Source organism: Taeniopygia guttata, chromosome 12 (assembly GCF_048771995.1).
Source record: "Taeniopygia guttata chromosome 12, bTaeGut7.mat, whole genome shotgun sequence".
Taxonomy (NCBI): domain Eukaryota; kingdom Metazoa; phylum Chordata; class Aves; order Passeriformes; family Estrildidae; genus Taeniopygia; species Taeniopygia guttata.
Window position 1 is genome coordinate 18,974,459 of NC_133037.1, and position 20,069 is coordinate 18,994,527.

General features: G+C 46.9%; 1 protein-coding gene across 1 annotated transcript; it reads right to left on the reverse strand.

The window, feature by feature from the left end:
* Positions 1–5,096: 5,096 nt before the first annotated feature.
* ACAD9 (acyl-CoA dehydrogenase family member 9) lies at positions 5,097–20,069 on the reverse strand. Its single transcript, XM_030282971.4, has 18 exons — positions 19,885–20,069; positions 17,639–17,732; positions 16,220–16,321; positions 15,942–16,048; positions 15,123–15,223; positions 14,372–14,450; positions 13,287–13,461; positions 12,615–12,688; positions 11,328–11,403; positions 10,566–10,636; positions 10,115–10,234; positions 9,379–9,507; positions 8,548–8,627; positions 7,935–8,061; positions 7,185–7,262; positions 6,575–6,703; positions 5,789–5,861; positions 5,097–5,340 (listed from the first exon to the last, which is right to left on the reverse strand). The coding sequence occupies exons 1-18, from the start codon at positions 20,029–20,031 to the stop codon at positions 5,240–5,242; spliced, it is 1,863 nt and encodes a 620-aa protein (XP_030138831.4). The 5' UTR covers positions 20,032–20,069; the 3' UTR covers positions 5,097–5,239.

Below are 20,069 nucleotides of genomic sequence, written 5' to 3' on the forward strand. Positions count from 1 at the left end.
TGAAGAATTGTTTGTAGCTCAGTTTTTTCTCAGGAAGGGCCTTACATTTTAGCACGGGAGGAAGATAAGGCAAAGGTTTAAAAGCTTTCCCCTCCTGGAGTGAGACATTCTCAGAGGAGTCTGTGAGGAGAAGTCCCCTCAAGCAAGGTCGGGGCTGTTTGCCTCCTCTGCAGGCTCAGTATTCTGGGAGTTCCACAAGTCTTAGCTGCCACTGTATTTTCCTCTGAATATTTATTGTTGTGCAGTACACATGGAGAATATTTTGTGCTAGATTTCCCTCTGGGCTTTGAGGGAAATCTCAGTAATTCAGGTGATTTTTATGTCCAGATGAAATTTTTATGAATAGTAAGGAAAAGGGAAGAAGTACTATGGAAAATTAATTGCTCAAAATGTGAGTGGCCCAACCACACTAAAAACAAAGTCTAAACTGAAGAATTTTTAAATTTTTTTTTCCCCCGATAAGTGGGGTAAAACATGCATTGCTAATAAAGTCTTTAAGAGATGCAGCCAGCAGCCAACTGTATGAAAATCAATATGGTAAAGGATGAGACAGGATAGGAGAAAATTTTCAGCCCTTCCTGCCAAAGGTAGAACAGTATGAAAAGTGACTCTGGCTGTTGTCCATAGCTAAGGTGTGCTATTTGTAAAGGAGAGCAGGTGCCCCAAGCTGTTGGTGGTGCCGTGGCTGGCCCACTTCCAGTCCTAGCTGGACCAGGGCGGTGGGATCGGGAGGGGAGGAGGTGGGGGGATCTCGGGAAGCTTCTTCATCATGGCCGAAGTGGGGGGCTGTGGGGAAGGCACGGAGTGCTGGGCTCTCCTTTCTTGGGCAAATGCTGCTGCTGAGGCCATGTCTGAGAGCTGCCAAACCCAACGCTCTCTGGGCTCCCTGGGGACAAGAGGGAGTCACGCCTTCTGGGCCGGGATGCTGGAGCTGCGGCAGCGCTGCTGTGGAGAGAGCAGTGGCTGAGGCCCCACTGCCAGTGGCACACAGGGAGCCTCCTGCACAGCAGGGCCCAGAGCTGGCAGGGCTCCCCAGCACGGCTGGAGCGGTGGCACACCTTGGCCCAGCTGGACAGCTGCCCCTCAAGGCCCCGGCGAGCAGGGACGGCTCTGGGCAGGTCCCTGGCCAGGAGCGGGCCCCAGAGCGCCTCTGCCTTTCAGGGGCGATCTCGTCCTTGCTCTTTCTCCTCCCCACCTTGCTGTGCCTCTGCCCTGTGCCCCTGGGGCTGCTCGTGGCCAGGCAGCCTCAGTGGGAGCCAGCACTGGCTGCAGCCCCAGCGGGGCCCAGGACAAGGCCCAGCAATGAAGGGGCCAAGGAAAGCACTGGGCACAGCAGAACCTTCAGCTGAGTGCTTTGGACAGCCATGGACTGGCCACAGCTCCACTGCAGCCTCGCTGGAAATGTTTCCCATCTACATTAGACTTTTAAAAGAAGCTGTTTGAGGGAAAGATGATCAAAACACTCACCATTTTATCTTCCAGTAATACAAGATTCCAACAGAGGTGAACATGAAGGAAAGCTCCAAAAAAAAGAAGACCTGTCATTAACTGTACAAAACAAGGTGTTTCCCAATAAGAACAGCTTCTGAGGCTGTTCTTGACATCAGGAACAGCTGTTGTAAGGGCGGCTGCATCTGTGGGAGCAATGGGGAGCGTGAGCCCGCGCTGTGCTGCACTGCTGAGCTGGCAGCACGGTGGATACGGCCAGGACGGTCTCTGTTTGCCCCAGAGCTGGGGCCTGCAGGCACCTTGCCGCCCCTTGGCACAGGCTGTGCCACCCAACAAAGCCCAGCAGGCCGGCAGGAGAGCCCGGGGCCAGCGCAGCTGCTTGGGCCGTCACTGCTTGGAGGGACAGGGACCAAACCCATCCCTGAGCAGCCCCTGCCAGCCCTGGCCCTCCCTGCCCTGTGACAGCTCCCCCAGCCCCAGGGGACAGAGCCAGGTCCTGTCCGGACACACTGCAGCCTTGCTCTCCCCCTCTGACCTTTCCCCACCATGGGCACCCCGTGCAGTCGCTCCCAGGTTTTGGGATGTGTCGCCCACGGAGGGACCCCAGCAGGACTGCTCATCCTGGCTGAGCCTGGCACAGCAATCACCTTCTGTGGCACTGTCTGGCATCTCCTCCCTTCGTGTATCAGGGGCTGCAATGGAACCGCTGCTTCCTCCAGGAAGTGCTGCCTTCAGCAAAGCCCTGTGGTCCATCTCTGGAGAAAGGAAAACAGCTGGATCAGGTGGAACCATTCCCCACTGGGAAGGTGGCATCTTCAGGATGTAATACTTGTCAAAGACATGGATAAGGATCAGGAAAAAGGCAAGGCTGTTGAGGCTGCCACAGGGCGCTCTGTTTTACAAACAGCAGCCCTTCCTGATCTGCCTGGAGACTGGGAAATTGCAGGGGACTGTAAGCCCGTGGTGCAGTTTGGGCTCCCTGTCAGCTGGTGCCAAATGCCTTCCTGCAGAGGCTGGGGGGAAGCTGCAGCCAGGCCAGGCTGGGAAACAGCCCTGCAGGCTGTGAGAGCAGCAGCGGGGCAGCGAGGCTGCCATGGATCCCTTCCCACTGTGCCGGGCACGGCCTGTCCAGGTGTGCAGGGACAGTCCCCGGCTGCTGAGTCCCAGGACAAGGCTGAGGGAAATGCACCCACCACGGCGTCTCTCCAGATCACCCAGCAACTGGTCCAGATGTCTGGCTGCCTCCAGGGATTTATTTTCTCCTATTTATTGGTTCTTCGGTGCTTCCATCTAGGAGGACCTTAACAGAAAGGTGTTGCATGTCTCCTTCAGGCCGCAGTGGCAGTGAGCGCCCCTGGGTGATTGGTGCCCTCCAAGGCACTCCCTCAGCTCTGCCTTCCACCCTGGAGCAGGGGCAGGGGGACCACGAGCCTGCGGTGGCCCCTCACTGGGATGGAAGGAGCAAGTTGTGGGGCAGTCGGGGCAGAAAGGACTCCCTGGAGCTGCCAGCAGCTCTAAACCAGCCCCAGCCAAGGCCAGGGCTTGGCAGCAGCAGCAGGAGCAGCTCAGGCTCCCTGGGGCAGGCAAAGGAGCTGGGAAAGGCTCAGCCCCGGGGCACAGCCCTGGGCCCGGCCCCTTCCCTCTCTGCTCTTCTCTGGGGCTGCACAGAGCTCACGGAAGGACACTCTGGCATTGCACACGGGAGGAGGATGGACAGCTAAATGCTCCTTCCTCCCACTGACAGGGATCCTCCTGTGGGATCACTGTTGGGCTCCAGAAGTGAGCAGGGTGCATTTTCCTGAATCTTTCGACCATGAGATAATGCTAAGGGAAATGGATCCTGAGTGGGCTCTTGGTACATGGGCACCGATTATTCTCGCAGGAAAGGCACACAGAGAACTTGCCTCCAGCATTCTCCAAGAGTTTCATGCCATTATCCAATATGGCATCCAGATAAGCCATGTCACCATCCCAGTCAAGCAGGGAGCCAAGACCAGAAATATTTCCATGGTGTGCTGGGACCTCCCTCTGCCTGTGGGAACTGGGCACTGCAAGGGGGTCGGGCAAGGCCATGGGAGCCTGATGTGAAAGGACACAGCCAAAGCTGCAGAGGGGCCTGGCGAGCTCTGGGCTGTCTCTTGGCCAGTCTCCAAACTTTTGGTAGGCCCTGTGCAATGTCCCTGGGAGGGCGGCTGGAGCAGGTCAAGGCCCATGGGGAGTTCACCCCCTCCCACAGAGGAAACCCTCCCTAAAGCCCACGGGAAAACCATCCCCAGCGCTTCCTGGGGAGCAGGAGCGCTGTCCCGGGAAAGGGCAGCCAGGCTGAGGCTCACCTGCTCCCTGCCCTTGCACTGGAGCAGCCTGGGCAGCCCTGGCAGGCAGGGCCACGGCCAGGAGCAGCAGGAGGAGGAGGCGCAGAGCAAGGGCCATGGTGCCTTGTCCTGTGCCAGTCCCGCCGCTCTTGCTGCCACCACTGTCCTGACACCGCTGTCCCAATGTCAGCCACAGTTGTTAAGGTCTGAGGTGCTGGGCATTGTGATGAAACATGGCTCTGTGACCTCAGAGCCTGCTGTGACCTCAGGGCCTTCTGTGAGCTCACAATCCTGCTGTGACCGCATGGCCTGGGTGGGGATGGACCTCGGGGGGGAATTTTCCTTTTCCTTCTTGGCGAGGGAGCTCGTCCTTCCTGGCAGTTGTATCCAAGAACTGGGACAGCCGCCTCAAATCGAGCTCCCTACTCTGTGTTCTGGCCACTGGCACAGGAGATCACATCCAAGGATTTCTGGGCCCCTCAGGCACTGTCAGCCACAGCCCATGATGCTGAGGAGTGCGTGTTCTCTGGCTGGAGACAAGTGCCAGATTCCCCCTTTCCGCAGCTTCCTGGCTTGATGTATGGCTAACACAGTCCTTTTGTTTCATGGGAGAGGTGAAGCCTTTGCTTCACCATTTCTCTTCATCTGCAATTTAAGCCTCTGCTTCCTCTTGTAGTCCTCAAAGGACACAGTCTGTCAATAAAACGGGGGGAAACCATCCAGCCTCTTTAATGCTTTGATATGCCAAGGGATACCCTGAGGAGCACACGGTGGGTCTGTGCTGGCTGACCAAGCCTGAGGCCTTCCATGATGGAGGGGCTGCCTCCACTCTGGACTTCTGTAATGCCCTGGTCACATCAGCCCTGCCCAGCATCCCTGACCCTCGTTTGGTGAGCTGTGGATCTGGTGCAGGCACAGTTTGGAGAAGGAGGAATTGGCTGGGTGCTCACATCCAGGGGGCTTGTGGTCAATGGCTCGGAGGCCCAGTGGATGTCAGCGACCAGTGGTGTCCCTCAGGGTGACAGCAAAACCATCCCTGGACACTGGGAACTCAATGTCCTGATGGTGCTGCTGGACTAGAGACCCGGAGGTGCCTCCCAAACAGAACTGTTCTGATCCCCAAGTCTTTCAGGCTTGCTCAGTGAATGAGCAGCTGATTCAAGTGCAGATACTGAAAAAATACCCAATCCCTTCCCTGGGCAGAAGCATCTCCCCATCCAAACCTCACCTGTCTTTATCCAACTCCAAGGGGAACAGACATATATCTATATCTATATCTAATCAAGTAACTTCAGCTTTAAATAAAATCTCTTCATGTATCCTTTTCCTATGAAGTTGTGTTTAGAAAGAAGTTTTATTTTATACAGATATATTTAGTAAAGACATTAAATAACAGATGCTTTTAAGGTGTCCAATACTGGAACTGCAGCAAAGTCCTCCCTGATTTCCTTTCATGAGGGCCTGCTGTCAGGGAGGGATCAGAAGGTCCTGTCTAGAGGGTGGGAGCAGATGTATGCCCTCTTCTCCAGGATCTGCTTTGCAGCTTTTTTAATGGAGTCATCCAGGTTTTCATCGGCATCTATGAATAAAGAGATAAAAGTCAACTAAGGCACCGTAAAGAGCTGTTGTAAATTTCTTTCAAGAAGTGTTTTTGAATACAAATGTAAGTGTGAATGCCAGGAAGAAACTGAACATTCTCTCCTGAAAAAGACTGAGTATTACAGACTGAGCTTCAGAGTGCCAATGTCCAAGTCGTCAGTACATTCCAAAGAGTTCAAATCCCTATTTTCCATCAGGTACTTGTCAGGAGTATATACAGAAAATACAGATTTTATATTCCTCAATAAAGAGCCCTGGCAGTTTGCTTTAGCTATGAAGTGAAGAGACTCTTCTCAACAGGTTCTAGGGCTGCTTCTTGTTTGAATTAAAAGCAAAGCAAAACTCTTCTGTTGGTCACTTCAAACCCACCTTCTTTTGATCACAGTCTGAAAGACAGAAGAGTGTAGGAATTATTTTATAGTACTTACATTTTTCTAATTGAGCCATGGCATAATTATTCTTGAAATAGGCTTCCGTGCAGAAGATATTTGTAAGCAGCACCTGGAAAAGCAGCAAAACTGAGTTAAGAAATAGTGAATTTATTTCATAAAGAAAACCATGTAGTAAAACATAAAAATACAGTAATTTAAACTTCTCAGAGCCCTTTGATAACGGAACCCTGAACCCCAATCACGTGTAGTGCAGCCTCAGCGGTCCCTTTGAGCCCAGACCTGCCAAGGGTCAGGGCTGGGATGAGCCTTCACCAAAAACTGGCTCTAAGACTGAGTGGGAATCAATCCAGTACAGGGCTCACACGAAGAGAAAAGCCTCAATGCCAAAGCATCAGGTTGGATTTGTTTAATGAACTGGAGGAAATCTGAACTGCAAGAAATTTGCTTGTCCGGTAACATCACTGCTACCATGAAACTTTACAGGAGCTACTAAATAAGCACTGTCCTGTCCTGTCTTGCCCAAATACTGCTGTGATTATTGGTATTATTGATTATATGGAAAGAGCTTGGGAAGAACTCATGGTGTTAACAGATTTGAGAGAATGTGCAGACTTGTGGTGAGGTTCTAAATGTTGTGTTAAAGAAGTTGAGAGTGTGCAGCTCAACAAGCAGAGCCCCAGAGAGGCTCCTGCACTCTGGCAGGTTTAGCTATGTTCTGTTGCACTTTTCTGGAAGAGTTTGCTGTAATTCTCCACAGATGCAGCCTGCCTGCTCCCAGGAGCACAGCCTGAGTGGGAATGGCTGGTGCTGAGGGACACTCACCTCGTGGTCGTGGTTCCTGAGCCCGATGCTGATGGAGCGGCTGGCCCGGGAGATGGCTGCAGTCATTGCATACAAATTAATCACCACATCTGCCACTCTCTTCAGCACCAGCTGCTCCTCCACTATTGTCTGGGAGAGGGAAAATCAATATCAGCTTGTGGTTTGTCAGTTAAAAACTTTAACCAAATATAGTCCATACTTCATGTTTAGGTACAGCTTTATTCACATAAACAGGTTCTAGCCTAGGTCAGAAATTATCATAGTTAGTTTGGATTAACTAAGCTGCACCTTTTAACAGTCTGCTTGTAAAATTGTAATATTTGCTGTGTGCCTTAAACCACTTTGCTAAATGCCTGCAGCAGCAGGATTTGTGCTTCCAGGAGAAGAAAATAACCAATTCACTGAGAGTGCTGGTGCTTTGGTTTTGGTTATAATAATGTAACTTGTCCACTACACTGAGTACAGAATGTCAGTGTGTTTTCTCACACCCAGTGAGAAGGTGTCGTGTGAAGAAAGCGCTGGTCCTGCCACCCTCAGTCCCCTGCAGGTTCCAGTGGGGCCCCAAGGATAAACTATTTAGTAACAAAGACAACAGACAAAATAAAGTTACCTTGCCAAACCTACTTAGTAGGCCCCTGACTGTAGTTCCAAAATAATAAACATTTTCTTCAAGTTTCTTGGCACTCTCCTATAAAATAAAAAACCATTTGAATAGTCTTACAACAGAAAAGCAACACACCCCCACCCTCTTTACAGAGGACACTGGATTTTCTCTTTATTAACGTTCATCCGCCTTGCTGCTGAAAGCCAGATGGGCACTATTCTTTCTCTCAAACATCCATTAAAATTTTCTGGAGTTTAGGTAACTTTCAGTATAGGCTTCTGCTGACAAAACTAACTAAAAGAACATCCCATGAAAAAGATACCTTATCTTTTTGCTATTAACAGAACATTCATTTTTGGTCACAAAAACCTTTTCCTAAGTGATTAAGCAAGTACGTGTATGTGTAATTCAGAGAAATTCTTACCTGAAACTCTGTTCCTATTAAACAGGAAAACCTCCTTACAACAAAGGGCAGCTATTACAGACACTTTAATATGGTGAAGACTCAATTTATACAAATTATCCAAATGGATCTAAACCTGGATTGGGTATAAACACAGGCTTAGAGCAGCCTTCATCCTCCCTTAATACCTGGACAATAACTGTAATTTCTTACCCTGTCTTGGTGCCAACATCTACTTACCCTGGAAAATCTCACTGCCCCTAAGAACACGTTTGGGTTTGCAAAAACAGGTGATGAAATTGTGTCAGGCAGCAAAGGGAACAAACATGAGAGCTCAGCAGAGAGGCCCTTACCTGGAGGCTGGGATGCACCACCCCACGGTCACCTACAAGCCCCAGATCCACCTTTCTGCCCAGGGTGTCCTGTAACCTGGTCAGGAACTCTCCTAGGGCCACTCCCATGTTTCCTTTCTTGATTGCTCTGAAATGTTGGGGAAAGAACAGCTGTTAAGTTCCAGGAGGTTCAGACAAAACCAGTTGGAATTCCAAATGCTTTAGCAAAATGCCTGCAGCTTGTCCATGATTTACCAAGTCCTGATCCATTTTACTGTGAAGTCTGGAGAACAACCGTGGAGCCTTAAGAGCTGCTCGCCAAGACACCAACACAAGGAATTCCAGATACCAGTACTCATATGCACAATGTAGCTGTTGTGCCAATACAACTTCATTCAGATACAAAATACTCATTACTGGTCTTGAAAGCAATAATTACAGCTTGTGTAAAAGTCCAAGATTAAATGCAACAACTCCTAAATCTATGAACCATCACATTAAAAAGACAAAGAGACTCTGTAACAGCGAACTTTTACAGGCAATAAATAGAAAATACTGCAGGTTTTCCCTGCAGTTTCTTCTCTTATCTAGAGTTATCTGTTTAGTTTATTAAAAATTATTAACAATAACATACTTAATTTTGTCAGTTAAGATCTTCCCTGCATGCTGCATCCCTGTCAGTGCAATGTACATTCTCAGGATTTCATTGGTTCCCTGGAAAAAAAACAGAAGAGAAAGTGAGGCAGGTGGGTGACTGGAGTTTACAATAATGAGTGTTTTCCAAGCAGGTCAGTTGTGCCCTTCCCACTGTTCCAGTATCACATGATGACTCTCCCCACCCATAAATTGCTGCCCTTTGCTTTAACTCAGTTTTAATTCTGATTTCATAGGGCGTTGCAGAAGTTGAGCCTCTCATAATTAAACACGCAAAAAACCCAGTGAAAAATAAACCAGACTAAATGCATTTTCAGTGAAGAAAGTTCTGCACTGTTCCAGTGAAGGAACATTTAAAGAGTTGTAGAACTACTCAAAATGAGCTGAGTTAAAATCAAGTCTGTCAGTAACTCTGATGTGCACACGATAGGTCACTGACAGTCCAGCATGGAAACAGAACGAGCTTTGGAACCAATCTTTCTTTTAATATAAATTCCCATCAATAATTTAAACTTCTAAGTTGATCTTTTATGAGTTTCCTTGCTTCACTTGTGAGAAGCACAGAAGAGGAAAGGTTACTGCTGTAACTCACACTGTGGTCAGTCTGTAAAAGCCATCGTAGCTTATTTTATTATCGGGAACTACTGTTAATATTCCAAAAAAAAAACAAGGTTAGTCCTGCAGTCTTACTCTGTTATAGACTTTGCAGCTGAAGGAACAAAGTCCTGCTCAATCAAACCTTCAGGTTTCTGTTCACCTTCATAGATGTGTGAACTGCTGTTTCCAGTAAAAAGGGGATCCTTGTACTTGCCTCAAAGATGAGCAGGATCCTGGTGTCCCTGAGGTAGCGCTCATAGGGATAATCCTTCATGTAGCCAAGGCCTCCAAAGATCTGCAGAGCCTCACTCACACACGCCCAGGCACCTTCAGAGCTGAACACCTGCCATGGAACAGGGTTTGATCAGCAGTCAGTAGATAATAAATCAGCAATAATGTCCTGATCTGGGGTTGTATCCACGAGACATTGCTGTGTATTTTCTGTGTGTTACACCAGCCCTGGAACAGTGTCCCTGTGGCTCAGGGGTTTGTCAAACTCAGTGAAGCAACGCACAGGGCACTCTCCAAAAGGGCACATTCCAGGGACGAGGGCAGCCCCACACAGGCAGAGCAGCTGCAGCTCCTCGGCTGGAGCCCAGAGCAGGAGTTTTCTGCAGCGACCATGAGGGACAGCCTGGCAGCCACAGCCTGGATATTCCACAGGCTTTGTTGTGCCACCAGCTCCCGGGGAAAGCTGGCACAGCTTGGCCAGGCTGGCAGCTGGAGTGTAACTGAGTGTCCCTGTGCTCGTGTGAGGCCTCCTCAGACCCCAGCTCAGGGGCTGTGACATTCCCAACCTGTTCCCTGCAGGTTTTATTTTGCACAGATACAGAACAGTGTCTGTAATTTCACCTGGCTGCAGTGCTTCTCTGATCTGTCTAAATGCAGCCAGCTCTGAGCTCTCAGCCCTCTGCAGCCTGAACACAGAGCCCTTTTCCAGCCCTGGTTACCTTGACCATGGCAGCCTCCACGGAGCAGTCAGGGAAGCCTGGCCTGTCCATCATCCCTGCAGTCAGGTAAGCCATGCTCTCCATGACGTAGGCTTTCACAGCCATCAAACAAAACTTCTCCTGCCACACAGCAATGGGAGGAATCATACAGAAATTCAGATGCAAAAGTCCACGGTCAACTCTCAAACTTTAAAAAACCTACAGTTTTTTACATGTTTTACATCATCAAATTAATAAATGAATAAAAAGTACCACTTGGAAACAACAATTAAATAAAAAGTACTTTTATACATTTATGATTCTGGACATACAAAAGATCAGTGTACAGAAGTCAGCACCAGGTTCACACAATTTTCTAGCAAGTCTTTTAAATCAGTACAGCCAAATACCCCCAGTGCAATCTGTGTCCTGGCACTTAGCACAGAGGTTTAGGCGTTTCATTTTTTGTTACCTGAATTAATCCAAACTGGCTGAGTTTCTTATTGAATTGTTTCCTGGTGCAAGCATACTCTGATGTCAGTTCTTTAAAGAAAGAAAAACAAATCCATCTCAGAAGGGCTGTGACAGACCACTCCTGCTGCTGGTGTCCTTCCCTGGATGGTGACACTCCAGTCCATGCCCAGGAACCCCCTGGCTGTTCCAGAAGTAGCACTTTGTGAAAATCACCCTCACGCTGATGGTGTTGATCAAATCTGGGACCAGCCTATCAAAGGCTTTTGAACCAGAGGTGTGAACTTGTACTCTTAGAGAAGTAATCAGTTTTGGTGCTAACTGATTAGAGAGATTTCTCTTACTGTTTTGGCTAATTATTAGCAGAAAGCAGTTTTATTCCTAATTACTGTGTGCAGCTTTCAGCCAGTTATTCAGATGGGAGGTTCTAGGGGAGATTACACCTTCTTAAAGCAATAGTAAAGAGGCTTTTTTCTTGGGAAGAGCATTTTACCTCAGGGAAATCCAACAGAGGCAGTAACTTCCCACTCTATGAACTGAACCTACACTGTATGAAAGGGGAAAAAAAATCTTTATTTCAAAACCTCTGCAAGCAGGCTTTTAATAGCTATTTTTCAAAACCATATTTTAGTGTTTTAAAGATGTCAAAGCATGTTATGACAATATAAGACTCCTGTTCCCACTCTGAATGTCCTGCATGATGTGCCTCAGGCAGAGCAGTTTCTGCTGGCACCCAGCCATGCAGAGCACCCAATTCACCCACCTATCAACTTCTTAATCATTCCAGCAGATGCACTGCCCATGCTAAATCTTCCACTGTTGAGGATATTCATGGCAACCTGTGAAGAAACAGGTGGGGTTTAGGCCACATTCTCCTTAGGCTATGCTGGTCACTGCTTCCTGCTTCAGTGTTCCCTGGAATTCACTCCTCGCTGGGACACAATGCCAGTCCTGGGACACATCAGCCACCACAGCTCTCAGCATCCCAAGGAAAATGCTTCAAAACTGGGCTTTTCCTGACACCCATTACATCCAGTTTTATATCTGAAGTAGATGATCCAGTGACTTGGAAATAATCCCTATTCTAATTATATGAAGGTAAAATGTAGATAAAAATGTATTTATCTGCAGCTGGTATACAACATTCCAGCTGGACAGCACTGCTCCAGTTTATCAGATGACGAAATAAACCATAATATTTCTCCCTGCAACTGACCTGTGATGGCTGCTCTCTGTCTCAGATCCCTTTCACCAACACACCACAGAAGTGACAAGAATGGAGGTGCAAAAATGAAATACAGGCAAATAGTGTACAAAAATAAATTTTGGAGTCTGGTGTCTGTAGTGTTGTTTCTCAATATGGGTGACTCAGGTCAAAGCCTGTTAGGAAAGAAGTCACTGTCCTACATTTTAACTTGTCAGGAAGACACCATAACAATCTTCTTTTAATCCCTACTAGATTAAGGAAAATAATTTCATTCTGCATTTATGCCTGGACTTGCCTGCTACAGCAGGAGTAAGAAATGGAGAAGGAGTAAGAGCAGTTTTGCAAATCCCCAGGTCACACTCTCAGAATTTTACACTGTAAGGCCACCTGTGGTTTTCTCTCCTGTGGTCCTGCCAGCATTTCCTTGTGGAACAGTAGAGCCCTGGAGAAGCACCCAAGAGCCAGGGCACCTTGGAGCTGGGCCTGCCTCCAGCACTCCCTGTGACACTCATTGCTCTGTCTCCCTTCCCACATTCTGCTGTGGAACCAGCAGAGGACATGTTCCCCATTCAGAGCAGGACAGCTCAAGTCACTCCCTTTCCTGAGGGGACACAATGAAAAACAACCCAAAGCCCAACAAGAAGAGAAGAAGCACAGAAATCTGAGGTGACGGCACACTGTGCACTGTCCAGTGACACCCATGTACACATCAGTGGGGGATCTATCCTCCCCTACCCTGCAGCGTGGCAGTGCTCACAACATCCACGAGGAAACTTCAGTACAGGGGGGAACAATCTCCTTCAGGCTTCTAAAAATCACTAGTAGTTACTCTCCACTGCTTACCTTAAACCCCCCTCCAACTTCTCCAATTACATTCTCTACAGGCACTTTGGTGTTTTCAAAATGTACTTCACAGGCTGAAACACAGAATTAACACTTGATCAAATATGACACAGAAATATTTAAAAGACATTCAGGAACTCAAGTCACTATTTGTAGCAAGAAATGAAGTCTTCTTAATGCATTGTTTATGACAGAATTACACATGCTTTGCCAAAGACGTAAGAATTTGGGAAAAGGCTGTAGTTGACATCAATTACTGATGTAAAATATTAAAAATGCTACGAATATACGCTGTGTAATCAGAGAACTACAGCTTTGTCTTTATTTTTAGTTCTAAGGAACTGACTGAACAGTCACCAAGATGGTGAAAAGCTGCAATCATTAAAAAGCTTAGACGAGCTGATGAAAGTGGACTTCTAGATTAAACCTATTGGCCACTTAATCTCCTGAGTGATTTCTTTCACTGCACAGTAAATTAACTCCACAAAATGGATTTCTTGTTGCAGACCCTATGTCAGGAAGGACTCCTAGGAAAACCCAGCTAAAGAAACACGAAACTTCTCCTGTAACATGGCATAGGTATTGATTTGCCTCTGAATTCAGATGATCCAACCAAAATAAAACATGAAACTATTAAAACAATTTCTGCTAACAATTTTAGGTGATTCTTACTGTTGGAGCCTCGAATGCCCAATTTATCCTCAGGCTTCCCGTGGGTGACGCCCCCGAAGTCCCGCTCCACGATGAAAGCAGTGATTTTATCCTTCACCTGCCCATCCTTGTCCACAACCTCTGTCCTGGCAAACACTGTGAAAATACTGGCTAGGCCACCATTGGAGATCCAGACCTGTTTTGAGAGATGAAATATGTGTAAGAAATGAAACTGTGCTGATTTTGTGAGTACAGCTCTCCAGAGTTTTGTTATGGGCTGGGAAAAGAACAGAGTGCTGAAAAATTGCTGCTCCTTCCCTTCAGTTCTAATGAGGGCTTGCTCCCAGTGTGAGCACATTTTTAAGGAGAGCTGACCACACCTGCTACGTTTAGAGCAACTTTAAAACCAGCATGTAGTATCACCATGCATTAAATTAAAATCCACAGTGCATTTCCACAAAAGCTGGTACATCCTGCTGCTGATGGCACGTGAGACATAGAGGGGCAATGCAGACTGGACAAACCCTGTGCCCAAAAATTAACTCTGATGAGAAATTCTCTGATCAGCCTCTCCCCCACGGTAGGTCTCTTCACACCACAAATGGATCAACAACTACAGATCAAGTCTGCAACGCATCCAACACTGCTGAACCCACAACATCTCTGATTTCTTCCAGACTGGCTTTTGTCACTGTTTATTTAAGCAGAAAGTTTCCAAGCAGCCCTATTTCAAATATCACGTTTTCTTTTAAAATCTAGCCTGAAGAATGAAGAGATGTCAAAATACAGGTTTATGTTTCCTTTTACCTAACCTGGCAAGGAGGGGGTTGATTTACTAACTAACCCACCCTCCCTAAAGCTGAACACACAGGTGGGTGATATAGAAGGAACCTGGGGTGGTTTTATATTTAATGCAGTTTAATGCAGTAATTCCCTAACAGTAATTTTCTGTTCCCTTTGTGCCTAAACCAGCAAGGGTTATCTTTTTGACACGGTCATTCTCCTCTAGCTTGGAAACCTCCCAGTTTCAGACTGATGCAAAAGACAAGGACATTTTCTACACTTGTAACAAAACCCCTTCCTGTTCCCAGTCTGTGAGTGGGTACCTTGGAGCCATTTAACAGGAAGTGTTTCCCATCTTCACTCAGGGTTGCTCTTGTCTGGATAGATGCAGCATCACTCCCACTACAAAACAAACAAGTTACTAATGTTTAAAGAAATAAACATCCTTTAAAAAACCAAAACGGCATATTCTCCCTCTTCCCATTCTGTAAAAGTGACAGGGTCTTAAATAGCTGTATGTCAGTTTTAGCTTTTAACTAACAAGGAAGTTCACTGGATTGAACAGCTCCAAAAGTTACCTGAGGGCACATTTCTTCTCATTACCATGTTATCAGGGTTATGACCTGACCAGAATGTGCAGAATGCCACAAAAGCAACTTTTTGGAGCTACACTTTGAGCTATATGAACACACAATGAGCCTCTCACTAAAGTAACACCCAAAATTCTTCCTTTTAGTTTTGGCAGCTCCTTAAAAACAGGGTTTTATATTGTGAATAAGAACTGAAAGCATCCCAGAACAGTCACAGCACGTTATTTCTGATGCAGCACAAAGCATCCTTTCAATTCACAGAACTTAAGTGAATTCCTGGGAGGAGAACAAGAAGAGTAAGGAATTTCATGGACACTGCCAAAGCAGCAAGTTGGGGAACGAATAATTGTACATTCTGGAGTGTTCCTTTAAAAACTAAAAATAAACCAATATACTGAAGCCACGGGCGCCAAATAAAAAGATTGAAGGTAGGAAGCAATGCAGATGAGGCAGTGAGCCCCCAGGGGAGCTGGGGCAGCAGCACCTGCCGGGCTCGGTGAGGCAGAAGGCAGCAATGTGCTCCCCTGAAGCCAGACGGGGCAGGTACTTGGCCTTCTGCTCCTCGGTGCCAGCAATGAGGATCCCCTGCAGAAACAAGCACAGCAAACTCTGCAGCATCACCCTGTGGGAAAAGAGGGAGCTGCCAAGCTCCAGCATGTTCAGAAAGCTGCAAGTTTTATGGCATAGCAAGAGACAGTTTAATCAATAAGAACTGTATTATTTGTGAGTGGTTAAAATATTTTTTCATTAGCTTCGTCTGCTCAATTCCACAAGGAATTTTCTTTTGTTATAACAAGTTGAGTGTGGTTTCAAGCTTCTTTCTGCCATTCATCCATTTAAAAGGTAAATACCTGTGGCTGTATTTAAGTTCAAAATTGACACACTTGCTCTCACATGAGTTTTCTCCTCTAAGCCCCCCAACATGCAGCCCCAGTCACCCAGCAAAAGTTGCTCTTTCCTGAATTCTTTCCTTCCTCATCACCTGAGCCCTCCTGATAGTCTATTTCAATTTTATTTATTCTAGCTACTTTAAACAAGTTTGGACAATTAAAAAAACCAACAACTTGGACTCATTTAGAGTAGTTTTCCTAAGAATAATTATCCTAATAGTAACTTTATTGTCTACTTCCTATCCAGCCTTCCTGTCTCACACTGAACCAGTGGCAGAGGCTGCTGGGGATACCAACAACCTGATTTATGCTTCCCAGTAATTCTGATTTGCTCCCCATGAGCCCCACATTTTTCATTTCATCTTTTCCATGCAATCTGTGAAGAAGCCCTGGCCCCAGCACAGCAGCATTACCTTCAGCCCAATGGCCTGGTGAGCTGCCAGGGTCACTGCAATGGAGCCATCCAGGGAGATGATTTCTCCCAGACGTGCATACATGGTGTTTGACAGGCCCAGCCCACCTGGAACAGGCACCAGGTTTTATTTTACTACATTTAACATGCCCCTTCCCCCCCAAGAAAATCCATTTTGAGTACAGAATATAGGAATGCAACAGCTTTAATTGGAGAGCTAGAAAAGTGGCACAAAATGCACCCCTAAATAAATGTTCCTCTTCTGTGGCATTTACTCACCATATTCCTCTGGAATCTGCATGCCAAAGAGACCCAGGTCCTTAAGTCCTTGTAAGGTTTCAGGTGGGATTTTTGCATCTTGATCGATTTTCTTCGAGTCCACTACAAATGCAGATTTTTTTCTCATTTAACACTGTGTTTCTCAGTGCCCAGAGCAGCTGGGAGACTGCACGATTCCCCCAGCAGGGCTAAGGTCACTCATGAGACTTCTCATCCCCAGCTTCACAAGAATTTCTTCTTTCTAGCTTCAGCCTGACCCTCCTGTGTGTCCTCACAACATATTCAGGAAAAAGACTTGGAAGTGGGAAAAATCCAGCATTTATTTCATTTTCTCAAACATTTCTACTCTTTCTGCATGTTAGCAGATTCTAAGACTGGAATAAGCAAAGCATTTCCAGGATTTTCTATCTGAACCAAGTCTAGGTCATGAATACAAGGGGAAAAAAAAGGACATAAATGAGGTAATTAGAAAATTTTGTTCTTAGGAGTTTTTAGATTCTTGGGGGATTAAGAAAGCTGTTCTGTACCATGGCAGTGAAAACAAACAGAAATCATATTTTCTCCAGACTCCATAATTTGACCCTTTTATTCCTCCCCTAAACATCATTTACTCCATAAATCATGTTCCCCCACAGGGCAAAGAATTAAAAAATGTGATTTGAAGAAATGTTTTATTTACTGTCAGTGAGCAACATTACAATTTTACAGTTAAAATCACCTGGATCTCACAGCACGTGTGACAATCACTGGCTTCTCCAAACTCCTACAGTGTTTGGAAAACCTCTGTCAATGGGAAGTCTGAGGCAATGCTGTTTAACTGCCCCAGAAATTGCTGTCTGTGCAAACCAGTATTTTGCAATTGCTCTGGAATTGGTTCATCCATGGCAGCACTAATGGAAGGAACACCCTGCAACGCTCTCTGGAATGCAGATGGGTAATAAGGCCTTTCCCAAATAGAATTATTACTCTAATGCTGAAAAAACAGAAATGCTTTTCATTTTTCGTAACTCAATTTCTGAGTCTCTCTGCTGCATTTTGCCACAGTCAGTTTTAGCAGAGTAGGACAGTTAAAAAGTTCTAAGAACTAGAATTAGGAAAAAAAATCACAATATATGAAATGGTTAGAGGCATAATTCAGCTGACCTAAAACTGATTTCAAATCCTATCTTTATCCCAGAATTCTTTTACATCCTTGTTTTTTTTTCCTGTTTTGGAGATTCAGTTCTTCTGATCAGCACCCAAATACTTCCCAAAAAAGCCATAAATGGACATGCTACAAAATCAGCATCACTAAGTGAGCAGCAATAAATGCATAAACTAAATAAGATGCTTTAAATATAACAATCTTATTCAACTGCTACAGCTAAATAATTTTCTGATTATTAAATCACTTGCATGGATAAAACCATAACAATATACCTTCTTCATTGAAGAACTTTTCAACAGGTCCCACAAACTGGTTGATTTCTGCCAGTTCTTCATTGCTAATTTCTGGGTAAGGAAAAACTTCTTCCTAAAATAGGAGAATTATTTAATAATTTTTAATACACAAACCATACAGTTGAAATAAAAACTACAAGAGACATGCCTTGCAAAGACCCTAAAACACTGTGAAAATTAAGAATTGTGGAAAATGTTCCGAAACAGAAACAGAGCTCCCCAGGACCCAACTTTATTACACATCCAAACAGACCAGAGGGTGTTACCTGAACAACGGAAACATGAGGGAGAAATCAAGAGATCTTGTAAGAACTACAAGGATGCAAAAATCCCTCATCACCCCTGAGCTTTGTCAGTGTAACCCTGTTTAGGGATCGATAAAAAATCAGTTTAATTTGTCTCAAAAACAATGAGCTGTGCTAATGTTTCCAAAGCTCAGCCCATGAACACTGTCCCCTGCAAACACCCAGCACATTTCACCTGTTAATGCCTCGAGGACAAAGGTGACCACTCCTTATCATCCCCAGGGTGTTCTGGCCATGAACTGGGGGCAGCACGGCCTGGCAGGTTTGAATTGGTAAAAAATCCAAGCAAGGAACACAAGGAGTGGAAGGCTATGTGAGAAGTACACGTCTGGTTTTTACTGCCTTTCTCCTTTTAAACAGAAGAATTTATCTCTGACCACAAAATCTGTCCAAGGTACTCTGAGCAATAATATCAGCGTCAAAAATTCAGGACCTGGGAAATGCTAGAGGTTTTCAGAAAGCTGATGTGTTGAAAGTTGAGAGAAAAAAATGCCCAGACTCATCTGAAGAGTGTTTTAACACAGCGGAGCCTATGTGCTGCCTGTTGTAACACTTTACCTGACAAGCTCTGCTGCAGGAGACTTTATTGTTCAACTCATTTCAGTGGATTTCAGTTATTCCTTCTTTCAGTTTACTTCACCCTGCAATCTCTGCTAAATGCACACTCTAAGCTTGCAATAACAAACTGCTTAAAACAGCATTCTATCTCAGATTTTAACTTCTTTGTCCAGTGGCATCTCAAGGCACCACAAGCATTTCAATCTTTCCTGTCAAAACTGTAGGCAGAGATTCACACGAAGCCTGGTTATATGAAATGGTTAGAGGCATAATTGAAGCACACCCAGAGAAGGAAGCGATCCAAGTTTCGCGGCACGGGCAGAGGCGGTGCCCAGCGACACGCGTGTGTCCAGGGGACCTGGCTGGGTCACTCGGAGCCGCACCGGGGGGCTGGAGGGTCACTCTGTGTGAGAACCCCGGGATTGATTCAGGGGTCTTGTGTGGTGGTAAAGTCTCTCCTCCAACCCGTGCTTCCAAAGAAAGACTCCGTAGCCTCTTGTGGTTCGGTCTCAAGGCAGTTTATACTCTCCTGACACCCTCACTGTCCGGTGTCTCCGTCGTCTCTCCCCCCGCCAAGGCTGCTGCTATCTTTTATATGATATATTACGTATTATATGTTTACAGATTTTCCCCAATACCTACTATCCATGTTACAATGTGCTCTTCTACTCTAAACCAATCTGTGAGTGCCAACATCACCAAGAACATGGAGGCAAGGAAGAAGAAGGAGGAAGAACAGGATCAGGCCCACTTTCCTTCATCTTAGAACTCCTGACCCCCCTGTACAAAGTAAAACCCCCCTGTACAGGTGTTAAAACCCCCTGTACAATACTAAAAAAATTTTTCCCTCTAATTTGTGGCTACTTTTACTATACCATCTAACCCTCTGTGACCACTTGTTCCACCTTCAAAGTTGGTAACTCATTCCATGGCTCAAACTCAAGATCACAGCTGTTTTCAGCTGCTTGCCAGGGTCTAAAATGCTTCTGACCAAGGCCTGGAACCTCTGAAAATGTCTGAGGGACATTTTGAGTTCCGACAACTCTGAGCTGCACTGGGGGGCTGGAGGGTCACTCTGAGCTGCACTGGGGGGCTGGAGGGTCACTCTGAGCTGCACCGGGGGGCTGGAGGGTCACTCTGAGGAGCTGCACCGCCTGTTTGTGTGCAAAGCGTCCCTGCGGTCAGCCCGGCTCCAGCTGAGGGGCACGGGACACACACAGAGCCTGGGCCGGGAGCTCTGCAGACAGCGCGCTGTGCCGGGCCAGCCGCGGGCTCACACCATCCCCAGGCCGGGATAAGCAGCGGGGAGAACCCCTGGCGGTGCTGCTGCGATACCCCCGGTCTGCCCAGCCCCGAACCCACCTTGCGCAGGGTGCCCAGGAACAGCTCCTTGGCGAAGGCGCGGCGCGGCGCGGCCGTGCGGAGCCCGCGGGCTGTGGGGCCGGCCCGGAGCCGGGGCCGGGGCCGGGCGGTTCGCAGGGCCCTCAGCAGCAGCAGGGCCGTGGTCATGGCCGCGCTCGGAGCTCCTGAGGCACCGCCCCGGGCCC

Excerpts from the sequence above, each read along its gene's own strand:
- ACAD9 (XM_030282971.4), bottom strand. The coding sequence starts at position 20,031 with ATGACCACGGCCCTGCTGCTGCTGAGGGCCCTGCGAACCGCCCGGCCC. Across the intron at positions 7,263-7,934 it reads TGGTGCATCCCAGCCTCCAG|GAGAGTGCCAAGAAACTTGA; the intron begins GTAAGGGCCTCT and ends TTTATTTTATAG. Across the intron at positions 5,862-6,574 it reads TCAGGAACCACGACCACGAG|GTGCTGCTTACAAATATCTT; the intron begins GTGAGTGTCCCT and ends CTGCTTTTCCAG.